This window comes from Hylobates moloch, unplaced genomic scaffold (genome assembly GCF_009828535.3).
Source record: "Hylobates moloch isolate HMO894 unplaced genomic scaffold, HMol_V3 SCAFFOLD_10, whole genome shotgun sequence".
NCBI classification, from domain to species: Eukaryota; Metazoa; Chordata; class Mammalia; order Primates; family Hylobatidae; genus Hylobates; species Hylobates moloch.
Window position 1 is genome coordinate 76,292,548 of NW_026652285.1, and position 20,488 is coordinate 76,313,035.

Here is a 20,488-nt window from a genome sequence, read left to right on the forward strand (position 1 = left end):
TTGATGGAACTAATTACTGATGTGCTAGTAATAATGATACATATTCTCTACCTCATTTCAAATTGAATTTAAAGAACTCACAGAACTATATATACAGGTAATCTAAAAAAAGGACTGAATTGGCTTCCACTTGTCTTTACGAGTGTCACTGCTGTCAGTATTTGCAGCTTTATAAAAAATCTGATGTTTTGCCAAGCAGCTATGTTTTTGAGGTTATCCCAGTTTCTTTCATGTATCACAGCACCTTTACTTCAGTGCTTTAAAGAGAACACATGCTTTTGCAGAAATTCATTGCTTGGTTAAGAAGCTGCATTCACATGGTATTAATAATTCATCCAGCATGTTTTCTTATGAGTGTGTAACAGTTTGGCACCTTTTTAATGTCCAGGATATTTTTTTTTAGCATCCTAAAAATACATGAACTTTAACTTCAGAAAGATCAAGAGCATACAAAACAATCTCCCCCTCTTCTGAAAGAACCGTGGAACTTGATTTAAACATTTTTTAGGGCTACATTATAATCTACCACTTTGTTACTATTGATTTCCCATTAGCTTAGTGATAGTGGACTGACTAAAATATTACCAGTGGCAGTGTTACTGCTAACAGTTTTTTGGTAATTGAAAATGCTAGTACTGGTGATTGCTAGGAGATTTTATTTACAATTGAAAGAGTAAAAGGAGGGACTTGCAAGTGGGTCTGCTAAGAGGTCAATGATTCTTTGAAAAACATAGTTTATCAAAGATTTATACATACCTACTAGTATCAGATACTGTGCCAGGCACTGACAATGTAAGGATGAGCAACACATACAGAATGCTTTCAAAGAGTTTACAGGTCAAAAGGAAGATACACTAGAAATGATCATTGTACTTTGGGACCTACAGGTGAGACCATATCCATGGAATTAATACAAGTCAACAAATTAACAAGGATTGGATTCTGCCAGTGAGAATGAATCATAATTCTAGTAGAAGAAAGTCTTCTTTAAGCACTATAATTTGAACTGTATAATCAGTTGTATTACATGAAAAATTGTTATACTGTGCCTTTTTCAAAAGGGTGGTAGCAGGGATAGAGTCAATATTTAGGGCAGTTTCTTAAAATATAGTTCTGAGAGAAAAATTATTAGGTCTCAGTCAGCATTAGGCTTCCATGATTTTTACCAAATCTATGACTTAAGTATTAAAAGAATTTTAGCTTCTCATAAGTTGTGTTTATAAAAAACACAATAAATTGAAGCAATAGATTGAATTTGGTAAATTCTGAAGGAGTTCTACCTGACTTGCATTTCATTCTAATGGAGGTGCTTTGCGTATACTTTGTAAAAATTTCTCTGTGAGTTGGCTCTTCTTATGCCAAAGTAATAGGAAGATCTTTTGCTATACAGTGTCTTGTTTCTGTAGTCTGCGCTCCAGGTAAAAATATTCATCTTTATTCTTGTCAGTAATGAAACTCATTTTTAAAAATGAGTCGCCTAGCATGGTGGCTCACGCCTGTAATCCCAGCACTTTGGGAAGCCGATGTGGACAGATCACCTGAGGTTGGGAGTTCCAGACCAGCCTGACCAACATGGAGAAACCCCGTTCTCTACTAAAAATACAAAATTAGCTGGGCGTGGTGGTGCATACCTGTAATCTCAGTTACTCGGGAGGCTGAGGCAGCAGAATCGCTTGAACCTGGGAGGCATAAGTTGCGGTCAGCCAAGATCACGCCATTGCACTCCATCCAGCTTGGGCAACAAGAGTGAAACTCCATCTCAAAAAAAAAAGAAAAAAATTAGTCATTGAAGGTTTTTTCCTCTTCAGTATTTGATTCAGAAGTATTAAATATTTAAGAAACTGGCTGATACATACTGGTTTGTAAACATTCATAGATCTCAATCTATTTTTATATGTGGCTAGGTATCCAAAATGTTGAAAGATTATGACTGGATTAATGCAGAGAGACACCTCTTTGGCCAACCTAATAGTGCCTATGATTTCAAAACTAACAACCCTAAAGAAGCTGGTCAGAGACTTCAGAAGTTGCAAGAAATGAAGGAGAAACTAGGAAGAAATGTCAATATGAGAGCTATGAATGTACTGACAGAAGCTGAAGAGCGAGTAAGTCAATTTCTTATGAATATCTGGCCACATTAGAACATGATCAGCATTGATAGCTCTTTATGACCCCTGATGCAATTATTAGAGTTAACCTTTGGCAGATGTCCTTGATACTTTTCTTCCTGCTTTCCTTTTTCTCTTTTCATCATTTTTTTCTTATTACTCTTACGCATCATTAGTTGTTTTTACATTCTGTTACACTTGGAATGACTTTTTCACTGGCTTTTGTTCTTTGTCAAACGTAATTCCTCACATTTCTATCATTTCTTTCACTTGCATTGAAAAGCCTTGAATAGGATATGCTTTCGTCCTCTTGACTCTACTGTATACTGAAACTATTATATAAGAAATGACTAAAGCCATTATATACATAAATACTGTTTCACTAATCTGCAAATTCTGCAGCCTCTTCTCAGTTTTAATGCTCTCAATTACTCAATAATGTTATTCTCCCCTAACCTGACAAAACTTTGAGTTTGGGAAGGGAGTTTACTGTAATCTAGTGATGAACTTGGGAGGACCTATCACGAGAAAAACCCAGTGGGCTGTCATCTAGTGATGAACTTGGGAGGACCTATCACGAGAAAAACCCAGTGGGGGAAGCATTCCCTACTCTTAAGATAGCCGTAAGAAATGGCTTAGTAATTTTATATTAATGCCCCATACCTTCCTTAATGCTGCACAATTCTGTTTGAATTTGCAAATCATAGAGTAAAATTCATGGGAAATCTGCGACACTGGTAATAGCACAGTTACTTTGAAGACATTTTACCATAACTTTTTTTTTTTTAACTGTTTTTGGCATGAATATGCACAAAGAGTCTATATTATGTTAGATACCAAACAGATGAATCATGCAGGTATTGTGATCTCTAGAAAATGCTCCTGCTGGTTTTCATTTCTACATTAAAGCTTTGCAATATGTGGTATATTTGTAGAAGGAAAACTTTGGTCTGAATTTGATCTGCATAACATGAAACTTGTTCACTTTTACTTGTTTACTTCTATTAGATGAGACCTGAGTCTAATATTTTTTTCAAAAGAATTTATCAACTCCCATCTCCTTACCAGAGGAGAAGCCTAAATTGTTGACCAGCAGATGGCCTTTTTTTTCTTGTGTTTTATATCTATCTACATAAGCAGTTACATAGATTTTCATGAAAAAATAAGATAAAAATGTAGAGAGAAGGTTTGGGGAGCGTGGCTGTAAAGAAGAGGGACAGCAAGGAAAACAGCAGGACTGGCTAGAATTGTTAAAGGTGAATGTGAAGCCTCCTTGAAATGTAGGGCTTTGAGGAGAAATGAATTAGGAAGAGTTTTAGGAAGTCCCACTGCTGTTCATGGTATGGTTATCCCTCAACAGCCTTGCTCAAAGGAAGACTACTCTAAAGTGGTGATATTTGAGCTGAAATTTCAGGCAACCGTTACGTCATAGAAAGAGCATTGCAGGAAGGGAGAACAATGCAGGGGCCATAAGACAAGAGTGAGTTTATTATGTTCGAAAGAGCTGTAAAAGACTATATGGCCAGAACCCGTGGAGGAGTTTAATGCCATAAAGTCAAGGGACAAATAAGGTCCAATTCCCTTTATCCTGATGCATACAGGGCTTAAAACCTGGTTGATTGGTGCAGCAAACCACCATGGCACATGTATACCTGTGTAACAAACCTGCACATTCTGCACATGTATCCCAGAACTTAAAGTAAAATAAAAAAAAAATAAGGTCCAATTTATGTGGTTCATATATATCATGGTGAAGGATCAAAATTTTGTTCATGTCACTGCAAAGGTTGACCTTAAGAGGAGAGCTTTCAGGGCTACTTTTACTTAAGTTTATATATAACACTTTTTTTTTTCTTTTTTTTTGCCTTGGCTGCTGAGGAGATAAGGGAATATTAGTGGAGTCAAAATATTTTAAGGACTTTGTCTTATAAATTCTTAGTTCTAGCAATTTAATTTTGTTACATACATATGGATGATTTTATTCCTAATTTTGTTAAGAGTATGTATATACACACACATCATACAGTATATGTATAGCATATAAGTATATATAATTCTTAGTGCATTATATCTTTTTGGTAAATAGGAATGTATGTATTATATATAAAAATAATGAAACCTGTTTATTTCTGACTGAATTCCAGAATATAGAAGAGATTTTGTATTTTCCCAGTTAACCATGTTTTTTATCTCTTAGTATAATGACTTGATGAAGAAGAAGAGAATTGTAGAAAATGACAAATCCAAAATTCTTACAACTATAGAAGACCTTGACCAGAAGAAAAACCAAGCCCTAAATATTGCATGGCAAAAGGTATTTTTTATGTTTTGTTTTATGTGAGGTGGCAAGGATGAAAAAATATCATCAGTGGATTTATACTCTAAGAAATTTGAAATGGCTGATCTATGTTTGAATGAGGCACATATTCACACTTAATTAAAACCTCTGACTTTTAAATGCATTTTTTCTTTTTGAACTTGACTACTATCAGATCCTGGCATTCTTGTACTTCTTTAAAAATTGGACAGTAAACAAGCCAAGTTTAGTATTCTCTTTTACAGGATGCTTACTCAACAAAATCCCAATTCCATTTTGTTTTATGACAACTTTGGCGGATCTCAGGCTTCTTTACTGTTATTTCTACTTCCCTGACTTCATGTATCTGTCTCCTATAGCATAATTCCTTAGCCTGTCATGTGGAAGTTTTTCCATTTTTACTATGGCAGAAGATTCTTACTTCAAAGATTCCAAATATAGAGTTACTGTGCTGTTTGGTAGTTTAGCAAACCTGTGCCTTCTGGGTTTTAATGGGGCACCTTGCCTCTTTTTCTCTTTGTAATTCTTTAGGAACTCTATCTTCAGTAATGCAGCACAATTATCCCTTTTAGTCACCTTGTTTTTTTCTTCTCTAAGACTTATTTTCAGTACTCCATTCCCTGTACTATTTTTCTCTTAAAAATGGAAGCAAAAGGCTGACCCTATTAATTAATTGGTGTGCTGCATTACGATTTAACACTGGATCTGAGAGGTTTTTTTTTTCTTTTTTCCCACCAGGGTTCCTGGACTTAGTACAAATCAGAATTTATTGTTTAAACATATCCTCCTCTTCCCAAATTTCCAAGGTTCTTCCAAAGCCAGTAACATTTATTCAGTGCTTATTATATCAAATTAATTTTCTCATCTAATCTTCACAATAACCTAACGAAGTAGGTACTGTTTTTTGGCTTCAGGCATACTTGATTGACAAAGTGACAAAGCCAGAGTATTCTAGGCTTTTTTTGTTTTTGGTTTATTTTCTTTATAGCCTCATTGGACTTGCAGAATTCTCTTTTATTTCATCTTTATATCGATCTATGAATATAACTCATTTTCTGTGTAGCATAGGGCTGTATTCTTCCCTGTCCATTCTCTTTTGGAGGAAGTTTCACATTGGGTCTCTGGTTCAAGTTTAGTAGCATTCCTCTCTCTTGGTCCTGAGCTGCCTCTCCCACACTTGGCCTAGAACTTGCTTCCACTCTTCAGCAGCCATGTACTTGCTTTTAAAATGTGTGTTACTTAGTAAATCTATATTTAGGATCACTGCTTGTGTCTATGAGATTTTCTTGTTACTATAAGTATTCATTAAAAAGTATATTTACATTTGAATATTGTATACCTGCATTTGAATTTGGAGATTTCGCTAGAGAACTTGGCTGTCAGGTGCTTTTTGTGTGTGTGTGTTAGGCTTTCAAGTTTGACTGCCGAGCTAAGAATATTAGTCATGTCTTTGAAGACAGATGGCCAAATTCCCAAATCATCAATCAAGTGCGTATGAACAAAAATTACCCTATCACAAGCTAGGATTTTTGTCCCTAAATCTCTGTCTCCTTCTGTGGCAAGACAGGGGCAGGCCAAACAGCTTTCTTTTCTCTTGGGATGTAATCCTGTTTCCTCAACAGCTTAACCTCTTCGGCTAGGAGATGAGGCATGTAGGAAAGAACACTTTAACGGATCTGGTCCTTTGATTTCATGCCCCTTTTTCTCCTGGGCCTCACACTGATGTACTTAGGCCTTTGGACCCATCCTATTCTATCCGTCAACAGGAAAAAGAAAAGTTTTATAAGAGAACATTTTATTCCAAAAAGAGTTTTCTTTTTTTGTTTACTTCTCTATTTTGTGTTTTTTTCCTCATGTGATACAATTGTGTTTATCTTGAGGATTCCTGCAGTATGTTCTACAAAAGTGTCAAAACTTTGGAGTAGAGTTAGAGGTGTGCCTTCTAGTTCCCCGGGAAATTAGCAGGATTCAGTAATTCATTTTTGTAAAGGGCCAGATAGTAAATATTTTTTGCTTGGGAGCCCATCCAGTCTCTGTTGCAACCACCTGATTTTGTCGAATCACTAGCACCGATAGACACTTTGTAAATGAATGAGCATATCCAGATTTTTCCCATGGGCCATAGTTTGTCAGCCCCTGAGTTAGAGTAATAGACAAAGTAGACCTGCTGTGTTGCATATACATACATCAACAATTGATTCTTCTTGGAAAGCATCCTGATGTTTTAACTTTTTTATTTTTTAAATCCAGGTGAACAAGGACTTTGGGTCTATTTTTTCTACTCTTTTACCTGGTGCTAATGCTATGCTTGCACCACCAGAGGGTCAAACTGTTTTGGATGGTCTGGAGTTCAAGGTTGCCTTAGGAAATACCTGGAAAGAAAACCTAACTGAACTTAGTGGTGGTCAGAGGTGAGGAATCACTTTGCTATATTATAAATATTAAAATTTTCATTCGTTTTACTTTATTATAATTCTTCTCCTTACCTTAAAATTGTATTTGTGTTTTAACTACCTTTGCATGTAGAATTTAAGAAGCCTAATATATAAGACTAAACAATTTGGTTAAAACATTTGATTAAAATAGGCGACAAAGGAGGAATAAGCAAATAGAAAATTAGACAAAATATATTTTTAAAAAATCTATTTTCAAATATTAGAAAATGAATAGTCCAGGACAAGATGAAACAGAAATGCTGAGCCCTATGTTCACCCTGGCTTTCTCTCTAGAGGCAGTTTTTGGACTTCAGTTGCCCAAACAGAGGTCAGTAGTATCACTAAGTTAAAAAGACAGATTAGAATTGTGCAAAGCCCTAGAGTGCTACACCTTGGCTTTAGGTCTCTACTGTCCCTGAAGTAAAGCCTAATCTAGACACATCCCAAGAAACTGAACAAATTTTTTGAAGGGATCAAACTGTTACTTGTTTATCAGAACAAAGGCCAATGTTCTTTAAAGAAGGTTTAAAAAAAATTGAGATACTAAACAATATAACCACAATGAGCAGCATGTAATCAAAATTAAAGAGAAAAATTAGTGAGTAGAAACAGACTCTGAAATGACAGATGATGCAAGTAGGAGACAAGTTAATCCAAGAAAACATGAACATAATGAGAGAAATAGAAGCTACTAAAAAGAATTAAGTGAACTTTCTAGAGATTAAAAAAAAAGTTTACTGCATGAGATTAACAGCAGATGAGGTACTGTAAAAGAAAAATGAGTAAATTTGAAGACATAGCAATAGAACAGAATCTATTCAAGCTACATTGAGAAATAAAAAACTGGAAAAAAAAACAACAACCAGCTTCAGTGTCCTAAGGGAAGCTGTCTAATGGGCAAGTAATTGGAGTTCCAAAAGGAGAGGAATACTTGAAGAAATTATGGCCCCATATTTTCTCGATTTGATGAATTCTGTAAACCCACAGACTTGAGTTCTGTCAACCTCAGGCAAGATAAACAGAAACACATAAAAAATAACAAAGCAAAAGATACATAAAACTGCTGAAAACCAGTGATGATGATAGGAGAAAAATCCTAAAAGCAGCTAGAGGAAAAGAGACATATTATGTGCTAGTGAACAAAAATAAAAATAACTTTAGACTTCTTGTTAAACGCTATGTAAGCCAGAAGTCTGGAACATCCGTGAAGTGCTGAAAGTATATGTCAACTTAGAATTGTATATCTAACAGAAATATTCTTCAAATTGAAGGCAATATGAATACTACTTTTCAGACAAAAACAGCAGAACCATAATACAGGTTAAAGGAAGAGTGTTGGAAAATAACATGGATTTGGAGTTCAGGGAAGTTTCTCCCGACCTTACACAGTGATTCAGAAAATCAGCATAGTGATAGAAACCTAAAAGGTCATATGTCCTTACACCTTACCTACCGATAGCCAATTAATTAAAACCTCCTGAAAGAAGGTTGTGAATATTCACATAATTGAAATTAGTGATTCATTTAGTAATTGGTTTTTTCTCCTGCATGGTATGTAATCCATAGGCCTTGAATTGTTCTTCTCTGTCCTGTAATACCATCATGTAACCCTTTTTTTATATACATAGAAAATATTGACACCTGTTAATGTTCCTTATGACCCCTTTTTATCATTTTTATGAGTAGAAATATATTTTATTTATATTTTTATAAAATTTGTAAATAAGAATAAAAAATACAGCTCCTGCTGCCTGTTCATAAAAATTGGATTCCACAGTTTAGTTCCCAATATCTTTAGCTATATTTGCCGAAACCCTAGAAAATGTTTTGAGGAAAATAGAAAATATATGCTTCTCTTCTTACTGGGACCTATAAATTATTTCCGTAATTAAGATGCTATAAAGTTATTTTTAGATTAAACCCTTCAGCATAGCAGAATTTTTTTTTTTTAAGTTTAAAACTCAGTACTTGAGGCACTCATCACAGAGAAACATAATTTTAGGTTGGCTAAATGAGTTTAGCTCCCTTTTATAGAGGTGATTAACAGTCTCACTGTGATTTGGTTTTGATGATACTGTTTTATTCTTTTTTTTTTTTTTTGGCTTGCAATTTTTCTCTACTTGTGTATGCATTTTTTCCCTACTTATATATTTCTTAATAAATAGCCCTATTAGAATGCGGCAAGCCTTGGGCCGGGTATGGTGGCTCATGCCTGTAATCCTAGCACTTTGGGAGGCCAAGGCGGATGGATCACTTGAGGTCACGAGTTTGAGATCATCCTGGCCAACATGGTGAAATCCTGTCTGTACTAAAACTACAAAAATTAGCTGGGTGTGGTGGCATGTACCTGTAATCTCATAATCTCAGCTACTAGGGAGGCTGTGGCAGTAGAATTGCTTGAACCTCAGAGGCAGAGGTTGCAGTGAACCGAGGTCGTGCTACTGCACTTCATCCTGGGTGACAGAGCAAGACTCTCAAAACAAAAAAGAATGCAGCAAGCATTGAGTTGCCTATTCTAGTACTGTATGCCAGGATGTCCTTGAAGCTACAGAGTAAGTATATTACAAATGCTACTCTAATTTTTAGTCTAATGTTAAGTAATTATAAATATTTTATATTAAAATAAGGCTTTTTATGAATTATATATTTGTAAGGAAAAATATAATAATTATTATGATTCTTCATACCAGATTAGAATGAGCTGCAGTAAGCTAGAAGAGAACTGAAAATAGTGCTGTGGAACCTGAGATTAGGTGTAACTATGAGCTGCAGTAAGCTAGAAGAGAACTGAAAATAGTGCTGTGGAACCTGAGATTAGGTGTAACTATGAATTTTACATAAGATAAGATTGTTTGAACTTTTGGCCGGGCGTGGTGGCTCACGCTTGTAATCCCAGCACTTTGGGAGGCCGAGGCGGGCGGATCACGAGGTCAGGAGATCAAGACCATGGTGAAACCCCGTCTCTGCTAAAAATACAAAAAAAAAATTAGCCGGGCGTGGTGGCGGGCGCCTGTAGTCCAGCTACTCGGAGAGGCTGAGGCAGGAGAATGGCGTGAACCTGGGAGGCGGAGCTTGCAGTGAGCCGAGATTGCGCCACTGCACTCCAGCCTGGGCGACAGAGTGAGACTTGTCTCAAAAAAAAAAAGATTGAACTTTTGGCAGTGATGTACTTAGAATAGTGGGCCATAGTCTATACAACTTATTCACAAATGGTACCAAAAAAATATATAGAGAGAGATTGTGTGTCTGTGCATGTTTATGTAAGTGTGTACATTATGAAAGTTTGAAAAATGACATCTAACCCAGTTACTGTTACCAAGATGATAGTTATTGTCTTAAATAATGACCATAGCTCTTACTCACCTGCTACCTAGGCTCTAATGAGCCAACTGGGGAAGGGAAAAAAAAGAACTTTTAAAACTAACATGATCTTAAGAATAGGTGCCAAACGTAATATGTCAGTATTAAAATTGTCTATGAAAATGCGTTCTTCTGAAAAGAGGACAAATGGAAAGCTAAAATAAAAGAAATATTTTAATACAACAAAAGTGTTAAAGTTTGAAACTCAAGATTCTTTTTTTATATGACTACCTTTCAGATAAATCTGCTCTATTCACAATAATAGGATCACATATTTGCTTCAGTGTTTTGATAAGTGATAAAATCAAATTTTTATGGCTTTTCTTCTGGCCTTTTCTTAGGTCTTTAGTGGCCTTGTCATTAATACTGTCCATGCTCCTCTTCAAACCTGCTCCAATTTATATCCTTGATGAGGTAGATGCAGCCTTGGATCTTTCTCATACCCAAAACATTGGACAGATGCTGCGTACTCACTTCACACATTCTCAGGTAAGAACCAGAAAAAAAAGTCTCAGTAATAGTTTAATTAGACTATTTTTCTAAAACCATTCTTTAATAGTAGTCAATAAGATATTTAGGGTTGATAAATGGTAAAGCATTGTATATCTATTTAAATAGGTATAGAAGGAAAAAAGTTTCACTCTCCTTTTTAAGAAAGAGCTAGGCATTAAAAATGTTGGTTGTAGCATGAGGGAGATTCCAATTTAGTCATAATACAGAATTGATTGATTTAGGGTTAATATAATTGTTTTCTCTAGTTAACTGCCATAAAGATTTACAATCAAAACAAAACTGTCTCAGGGATATTTAAATCAGGTATCAAAATCATGTGACACCTGATGGGGGAATTTAATTTCTGATGGCTAAAAAGTAGAACAAAGCCTCTTGAAGCTAAGAACAGTTTGTTTTTATTGCACTATTGCTGTAGGAGCTGGGGCTGCCAAATATGCTTGCATAAATTATGCATTGTACAACTCTGGGTACTCCACTCATAGTTACCATGGATTGTGTATTCATTACAGCAGTGTTTTGGCAAATAACATTGAACGGGGCGGTGGGGCAGTGCCTAATTATTCTAAAGTTGTGTTCAGGCTAGTGGTGTGCTATAGGAACTTGAAACCTTCTTTGATATTAAAATATCACAAGAAAAAATATCTCACTGGAGCAGCTTTAGTTAGCAACAAAACTGAATGCCAGCTACAAAAGATAGCAACAAGCAGTCAACCACCAGGAAATAGTAAAATTGGGTAATGAAACACTCAGAGTAAAATTAAGAGACTTCTAAAACAATACGGACAGCTAGCATTCATTTAGGTGCCTCATATAACTATTTAAAGAAATAAAATCAAAATTATCTCCAAACCATTCTTATCACCAGTATAAAGGAGTAAACTTCAAGTATAACACAAAAAGTTTTTTTTATACTTTTTTCTTTTTTCCTTAAGTTCATTGTGGTGTCACTAAAAGAAGGTATGTTCAACAATGCAAACGTTCTTTTCAAAACCAAGTTTGTGGATGGTGTTTCTACGGTAGCCAGATTTACTCAATGTCAAAATGGAAAGATTTCAAAGGAAGCAAAATCCAAGGCAAAACCACCCAAAGGAGCACATGTGGAAGTTTAAACTACAAATTTATTTCTTCATCTTGACCTACTTTTTTAAACATAAATTTTAAGGACTTGAGATAACTAATTTGTTTATATAAAAAAAATTAATGTTATGTTACTTAACCCATGTTTTCTCTTTATATAATCACTTATCACTTACAAATGAGCATATATTCCTCATCTCTTAACTAGTCTAATTATGGTCCAATTATTGTGGTTGTGATTTTAGGCATATCATCAAATGTTTTTTTCTTACGCAGGTCTTTTATATATTAGGGATCCTGAGATACCTGATTCCATGTGTAAAAGCTAATATACAAAAAAGCAGATTAAATTACATGATAAATGTAGCTGATCATCAGTGTTTAATTGATTTAATTCCTAAGGCAATATTAATGTGTTTTCTATTCTAATAAAGTCATTCAGGTAAGGAAGAATTATAAATCAGGTAACTGGACCAACAAAGGGAACACATATAAAGCTATTATTCATGCACGGAGCTGTTTGAGGCTAGTTTAAGGCCACAACTCCAGACCCCTGATTTAGACTGAGATAGAAAACAGATCTTGAAAGAATCCTTATTTTAATGATACATGAATATCATGTTCCTGTATGCTTAATAATTGGTCTCTACGACTTTAATGTTTTTGTTTTTTTAAGCTTTATAAGTATTTTTAAATCAAAGCTTAGGAGGAAATGTGTTGCGTGGTACTATCTGCTGTGAATTTATCTGAAGTCTGTTAATATTTTCCAAGATTTTTGTCAGCCTTTTCATAATCCAATCATTAACAACCTATTGGTAAACAAGAATGTAGGTGCCAGTAGACTAAACCAAATTTATTTTTCCCTGAGTCTGATATATATATATATCATATATATATACATATAAATATAAATAACTCAATCCTTCTGTTCCACCAAAATAACTCAAAAGTTGGATGATTATTTGTCTTCTGCTTTCCAGTTCAAAGGGATGAAATTCCTTTAGAACTTGAAAGATGACACTAGCAAACACCATGAGAATACTGTCTACAGTTTTTAGTATCTCTAGGTACATCATGACTAGAACAGTGACTCCAAACTGGATCATGAAAGGTCTGACGTGATGTAATCTGATCTCCCATGTGTTATTTTGGCCCCACATCTCTTCTTGATTTTTTAGTCTTATTTCCTTAGTGTTATTATCATACTGCCCCTGATACATGGCTGTACTTCCTGGCCCTGGGCTTGACATTTCCCACCCTTCATTCTCCATACATATGAGATGTCAGAAAACATGCAGTATTTGATATTATGGGACACAGTGGAAGGATTGAATCTGAAATTAGTTCTGTCCACTGTGGAGGGGAGGGGAAATAATGTTGTAAATGTTGAGTTACAGAAAGTCCAATGTCAAATATACAGTTTTTTTGTTTCCTTTCAAATGTGTTACAAACTGTGCCAAAACAGTTATCAATTCACACTGTCAATATTAAAGTATACCATAGTATACAAATTAGTCAGTACTTGCTGTTAATTTTAATATTTCTGATTTAACAGTTATTAAGTGGCACTTCATTGCTGTTTTAGCCAACGTTTTAAAAATAATTTGGGAGGTTGACTATTTTGGCTTATGTACTCATTTCCTTTTCTCTGCTAAAAATTTTTTGCTTGTATGCTTTCGTGATTTTTATCTTGTATAATCTTGATCTTTGAAAATCCTCAAACATGTATTAAATTTTTGTAATTTTTTTTCATTAGAGGGAAGACATTAAGGGGATTGGGGACATTTGTTTCACACATCTGCAGTAATATGAGTTAACTAATATTTACCAAGCTCTTTCTTTACATTAGCTGCTGTTCTCATTTGTATGTATTGTCATATTGAATCCTCAAAGTAACCTAGTGAGGTAAATACTGTTGTTGTCAGCATGGTGTAATAGAGGAATTGAGCAGAAAAGTTGGGAAACTTGCTCAGGGTGATAATACAGTTAGGAGTGTCAGGGCCCATGTACAAATCTTGTCAGTCTCCAGAACCTAAGATATACTACGTCACTGACAGCTTGAACATTTGTATTTATTGTACAGAATAAATTTAAGAAAAATACCTGTATGAGCAGTATGTACAACGTGAATGTTATCTTAAAGAAGAACCTCAACCATGTGAAGAGAGGATTCATTGTGGTGGTGGCGGTTTTGGCATTTCAAGTAAGCTCACAGCAGATGCAAAGCAAACACATGAAATTTTCTCTTCCAATAGGGTGGCATAATCTAAAGGCCAACATTCCCACGGATGATAAATATAGATTCTGGGCAAAATACAAGAAACAACTACCTGAGAGTTCAGGAAACAAGAAAAACTAGAAAGAGTTTGGATGGGAGATAAAATATGGAGGAAGAGACAGGCACAAGCTAAGGTTAATGTTTTTGACCTAAGTACCAGCTATAGTCACGATGCAGCTGTAGGACAGCTAAGGCTGCAGTGGAAAGCCTGGGGTCTTTCTGGTCTGGAGAACTAAAAGATGGGATCTGGGCTAACCACAGCTTCCAGAAAGTGAAGGAGACGTCTCAGAAGGGATAAACGAGGACCTGGAGAAGGAGGTCCCCAGACTTAGTAGATGAAGTCAGCCAAAGTAATTAACCCCTGAACTCTGCAGATACAGAACATATCAAAGATAAAGCCAGATACTAGTTAGTAAGGATAGATTTAAATCAGTAACATACTCTTGCATTAAGAAGAGTCCAGTATGAACTGAACTCAATTTTGATTTGTATTGAGGTGACTGGGTGTCTTAAAGGGAGAATGAGGGAATAGAGAGGAGGATAAGTGGTGGCTTAGTAGAGTCAGGGATATATATAAACAGGAAAGGGAGTTGGTCTATGTGAAACCCATTTAGATTTGTTAACTGGCTCTAATGCCAAGGTAGGTTCTTACCCTCCCACAGAGACTGGGACTCCAGCTTCAAGTGTTGGTTGGAAGAAACAGTAAACTCTTAGCAACCTTGAGTTTTCTCAGGAGTTGACTTTCAGGAGGAGGATAGTCAACCTATGGATGTGGCTTTGAGCTGTTAGAAACTGCTAGTGTATTTTTCAGATCTTTACAGGCAAAGGTTTATTTAGATGTAGAAAGGGCTCAGAGGAACCTGGCTAGAACGTTATCAAAGAGAATCTTTGTGAAATAGACAAGCAGTTTGCAGTTTACAGTTTACCCTAATAAAATTGAATTGTGATTTGAACCGCCACCTGCAAGACCGTTCTCCAGGTGACCTTGGACTAACCCACCTCTCCCCACTTCTCACTAGTTGTCAAAAAGAACAGCCTTGCTATCTGGTCAGGTGAATGAAAACCAAGTGGGAAAAGATCTGTGTGGTTACAAGGAGTATGGCAAAAGGTTGCTAACTGGCAAGGACAAATACGTGTCACCTGTGGATGCTGGGAATACCATAGCCACCTTTTAGGGAAACTTAAATTATGTTTTTGGATACCCCGTAAAACTTTGCTCTGGCAAGGAACCTCCTTTACTGCCCAAGGAACATGACGACAGGCACAGTCATGGAATACAATGGGTTTTCCATGCACCCTGTCATCCTCAGTCCAATAGAGCTGTTGAACAATGGAAAGCCAGCTCACAACGAGTGAAGGAAGGACATCAAGATAGCCTGCTATTGGGGTGGTACCAACCCATCTGAATACGGCAGTATGGACACTAAACACTGCGCTCCAGGGCAAGGGAACCACATGATTGCAGCACATGTTGAGAAGCACTGAGCTTGGAGGAGGTACAGGTGGACCAGATGACGGCCTCTGCCTGTGAAATCCAAATCCCAGTGTTCCCAGCCATTTTCTCTTCAGAGTGCACATCCTGTGGGTGGTTTGCAGTTCAGGCTGCCACAGTACCCCAAAAGGCCTCGCTAAATCTTAATCTGGAGTCAGTGTTTCCCTCAGGTGCACTCCCTGTGGGATCCCTCAAGGGTGGATACAGGACCAAGAAATACCAGGATGCTAGAGTCCCTCTAATAGTGCCAGGGACATCTGATCCTTCCATTTGGCTGGGCAATGTTGTCAGACATGTCATCATTCAAGAAGTGATTTCCCTTCCTGGACTGGATGACTGAAGCTGAAATGTCTGAGGCATTTCAAGGGTAGTACCACAGGATATGGTAATGTTTATAGTATACAGTATGATGTTTTGATATTCGTATATGTTATGGAATGATTACCACAATCAAGCTAATTAACATATCTCACACAATTACCTTTTTTGTGTGTATGGTAAGAACATTTAAGATCTATTCTTCTGGCAAATTTTAAATATATAACAAAGTATTAGCTATAGTCACCATGCTGTACAGCAGATCTCCAGAACTTACTCATCATGCATAACTATGCTTTTGTATTCTTTGATAAACATCTCCCCACTTCCCCTGCTCCCCAGCCCTTGGCAACCACATTCTACTCCCTGGTTCTATGAGTTTGACTTTTTCAGATTTTACATATGAGTGAGATCATTAGAGTATTTGTCTTTTTGTGCCTCTTTGATTTCGCTTAGCAGTATCCCTTCTATGTTAATACATGTCACAAATAACATGTCCTTTTTAATGCTAAATAATATTCCTCTGTGTGTATCTTTATATCTATGATGACTCTAGTTTTTTTGCTAGTATGAATACCATAAACATTTGTGTACAGGTCACAGACATCTGATCCTTCCATTGTGGTGGGTGATGTTATCAGATATGTCAAGTTTGTTTAGGACCTCACCTCCCTTCCTGGACTAGACCACTGAGGCCAAAAGGTCTGGGTGAAGTAACAAGGGCAATGGGGCCTGCAGGGGTAGTGGCCTCAGGATAGGGATAGACAGACCGGTTACTGCACCAACTCAGCCTGACCCCTATCCCGTAGATGGGGTCAACTCTGAGAGATCTGGATGATTTGGATGCATAATGCCTCTGTTAGGTTCTCCTAAGCTGTGGCCATGGCCACAAAGTGATCTGCCATTCTGGACCTCATTCTGTCACAGACCACAGTGACCAAGTCTTACTAATGGCATAGTTGCATTCACTCAGGTTCTCTTGTACAATGTTATTCATGAAGCCCCTACACAGAGGGCTAACAACAATCCAGTCCCTGTTTTTGTTGTTGCCACTGGGATACTTACTCATGTAATAAAAGGTGTGTCAAAGTGCCAGCCCCTCAAGGTTTTGTTAGATGCGGTTCTGACATTTTGCCAGAGGTCATTAATTTAAAACGGCACCAGCATGCCTAATGCTATAACATACACCATTACACCAACAGAACCTGAGCCTGAGCCCTGATTACTGAGTAAGGATGTACCCGTAGCATGGAAAGGAGCCAGAGGTGACCTGTTCTTTTTTTTTTTTTTTTTTGGCCTATGGATATCCAATTGCTCCAGCACAATTTGTTGAAAAGGCTGTCTTAGCCAGGCACAGTGGCTCAAGCCTGTAATCTCAGCACTTTGGGAGGCCGAGGCAGGTGGATCACTTGAGGTCAGGAGTTCGAGACCAGCCAGACCAACATGGTGAAACCCCGTCTCTACTAAAAATACAAAAAATTCGCCAGGCGTGGTGGTGTGTGCCTGTAATCCCAGCTACTCGGGAGGCAAAGGCAGAATTACTTTAACCTGGGAGGCGGAGGTTGCAGTGAGCTGAGATTGCACCACTACACTCCAGCCTGGGCAACAGAGCAAGAGACTCTGTCTAAAAAAAAAAAGAAAAAAAAGTGTATCTTTCCTCCTAGAAAAACATTGAGTTGGTTTTTTGCTTTTCCAACTGTGTCAAAAATTATTTGGGCATTTTTTTAAGTCTACTTTTATTATAGGTTCTCTATTCTGTTCCATTGATCTATGTGTCTGTCTCTTTTCCAATATCTCACAGTATTGATTATGGCCCTACATAATAAGCCTTGAGGTCAGTTAGATTGATTCTTGCTACTTTATTCCTCTTTGTCAAAATTGATTTAGATGTTCTTGATGGATGCCTTTCCATACAAGTTTCAGAATAATCTTAACTCTATCTACAGAATGCCTTGGGATTTTTAATAGGAATTATATTAAACCTAGGTATTAATTTAAAAAGAATTGACATCCTTACTATGTTGAACCTGGTAACCCAGGGACATGGACTGAATGTCTCTCCATTTATTGAGATCTTTAACTTCAACACTGATTATTTTCAGTACACTATATATAGAAAGGCAACAGTCTAGAATATCTAAAGTTTGACAAAGAGGAATAAAGTAGCAGGAATCAAATGTGTATGCTGAAACATTCTGTACATTTCGTTAGACTTACACCTAAACATTTCATTCTTTGAGCTACGATAAAGGGTATTGTATGTGTAACAATATCCATATGTTCATTGTTAGTGTATATAATTAATTTTTATATATGTCTATCTTGTAACTGTTGGCCTTGCTGAACTTCTTAGTTCTAGGTTTCTTGTAGATTTTGGGGGATTTCCTACACAGACAATTATGTCCTCTACAATCATAGGCAGCTTCATTTCTTCCCTGTTGATCTGTATGCCTTTTATTTCCTTTTGTGCCTTATGGCATTGACTGGAACTTCTTGGCACTGTGTTGTGTAAGAATGGTGAGAGCCAGACCATCCTAGCTAACACGGTGAAACACCTGTCTCTACTAAAAATACAAAAAGTTAACCAGGCGTGGTGGCGGGCACCTATAGTCCCAGCTACTTGGGAGGCTGAGGCAGGAGAATTGCTTGAACCTGGGAGGCGGAGGTTGTAGTGAGCCATCCAGCCTGGGCAACAGAACAAGGCTCTGTCTCAAAAAAAAAAAAAAAAAAAAAAAAAAGTGGTGAGAGCCACTACACTTGCCTTGTTCTCAAAATCAGGGAGGAAGTATTCTTTCACCTCAAAGTGTAATGTTAGCTGTAGGGTTTTGGTAGATGCTCTTTACCAAACTGAGGAAGTTCTCTTCTGTTCCTATTTTGATGGCAGTTTTTTATCACGAATGAGTATTGAATTTTTTCAACGCTTTGTCCTCATTGATTGGTATGATCATGTAACTTCTTCCTTAGCCTGTTAATATCATGGATTACACTGCTTGATTTTTAAGTATTGAACCAGTCTTTCCCTAGAATAAACTCTACTTGAGAATGGCATGTATAATTCTTTTTGCATTTGCTGAATTGTATTTGCTAATAATTTGGTCATGATTTTAATGTCTGTATTCATGAGAGACATTGGCATGGTTTTCTTTTTTTCTTGTTTCAGGATAATCCTGGCTTCATGAAATTGAATTGGGAAATGTTCCCTCTATTTTCTGGAGGATTGTGTAGAACTAGTGTTAATTCTTCTTTAAATATTTGGTAGAATTTTGTGAAACAATCTGGGCCTTGAGATTTGCAGGTGGTGGTGGGTGGTAAAATTAGTACTAAAAATTTCCTTAGTAGTTATAGGACTACTCTATATCTTTTATCTATTTTATATAGAATGAATTGCAGTAGTTTCTTCTTTTTGAGGAATTACTGCCTTTCATTAAATTGTCAAATTTGTGTGTGGAGTTAATCGTGGTATTTCCATATTATTATCCTTTTGATGTATTCAGGTTCTGTAGTTGATATCCCTTGTTTCATTTCCAATATGATAATTTGTGTCTTTTTTTAACTTTTGTCACCCTTGGTACATACAGGTTTGTCTATCTATTTGTCTAATGTTCTAATCTTTTCAAAGAACCAGTGTTTTATTTCATTAACTTTCTCTACTCTTTTTCTGTCTTCAATTCATTGATTTCTGCCCTTAGCTTAATTATTTTCTTTTTTTCTGCTTGCTTTGGACTTACTTTGGTATTCCTTTTCTAGTTTCTCATGAGGAAGCTTAAATTATTAATTTGAGAACTCTGATTTTTTTCTGATAAGCATGTAATGCTACAAACATCCCTCTTAATCTTTCAGTGTCATCTCACAGATTTTGTCATGTTCCATTTTCATTTTCTTTAAATTCAAAATGTTTTCTAATTTACTTTCTTGAACATTTCTTCAACTCATGTTTTTTTTTGAGGGAGAGTTTTTTTTTTTTTTTTTTTTTTGAGAAGAAGTCTCACTCTGTCACCCAGGCTGGAGTGCAGTGGTGTGATCTCGGCTCACTGCAACTTCTGCATCCCAGGTTCAAGTGAGTCTCCTCCCTCAGCCTCCTGAGTAGCTAGGACTACAGGTGTGTGCCACCATGCTTGGCTAATTTTTTGTATTTTTAATAGAGACGGGGTTTCACTGTGTTAGCCAGGATGGTCTTGATCCCCTGACCTCATGATCCACCCACCTCGGCCTCTCAAAGTGTTGGGATTACAGGCGCGAGCCACCGCGCCCAGCCCTGGGGAGTGTATTTTTTAACTTACAAATTCTTGAGATTTTCCAAGTATATTTTTCTTCTTGAATTCTAATTTAATTCTTGTTTGGTCAGGGATCATACTTTGTATCATTTCAATTTTAAAAAATCAGAAATTGATAGACATATGCTTCTATTAAAAAGCAAAAAGCCACAAATATAATGGTCTAAGGTTCTATTCTAACCTGTATTCTAGATAAGAACAAAGTAAACTCAAGTAAAAAGACGGAAATAATAAAGGATAGGAATCCATAATATATAAAACAATGGAGAAAATCAATGAAACCCACATCGAGTTCTCAAACTGTCAACAAAATCTG

General features: G+C 36.5%; 1 protein-coding gene across 1 annotated transcript in view; it reads left to right on the forward strand.

Annotated features, from left to right (window-relative positions):
- The window catches only part of SMC2 (structural maintenance of chromosomes 2), a 54,525-nt gene that overhangs the window by 16,006 nt on the left and 18,031 nt on the right, over window positions 1–20,488 (forward strand). Inside the window, exons 12-15 of the mRNA XM_058445235.1 lie at window positions 1,905–2,105; window positions 4,306–4,422; window positions 6,676–6,836; window positions 10,562–10,709. Of these exons, the coding sequence (XP_058301218.1) occupies window positions 1,905–2,105; window positions 4,306–4,422; window positions 6,676–6,836; window positions 10,562–10,709 (627 nt within the window). The remainder of the gene's footprint in view (window positions 1–1,904; window positions 2,106–4,305; window positions 4,423–6,675; window positions 6,837–10,561; window positions 10,710–20,488) is intronic.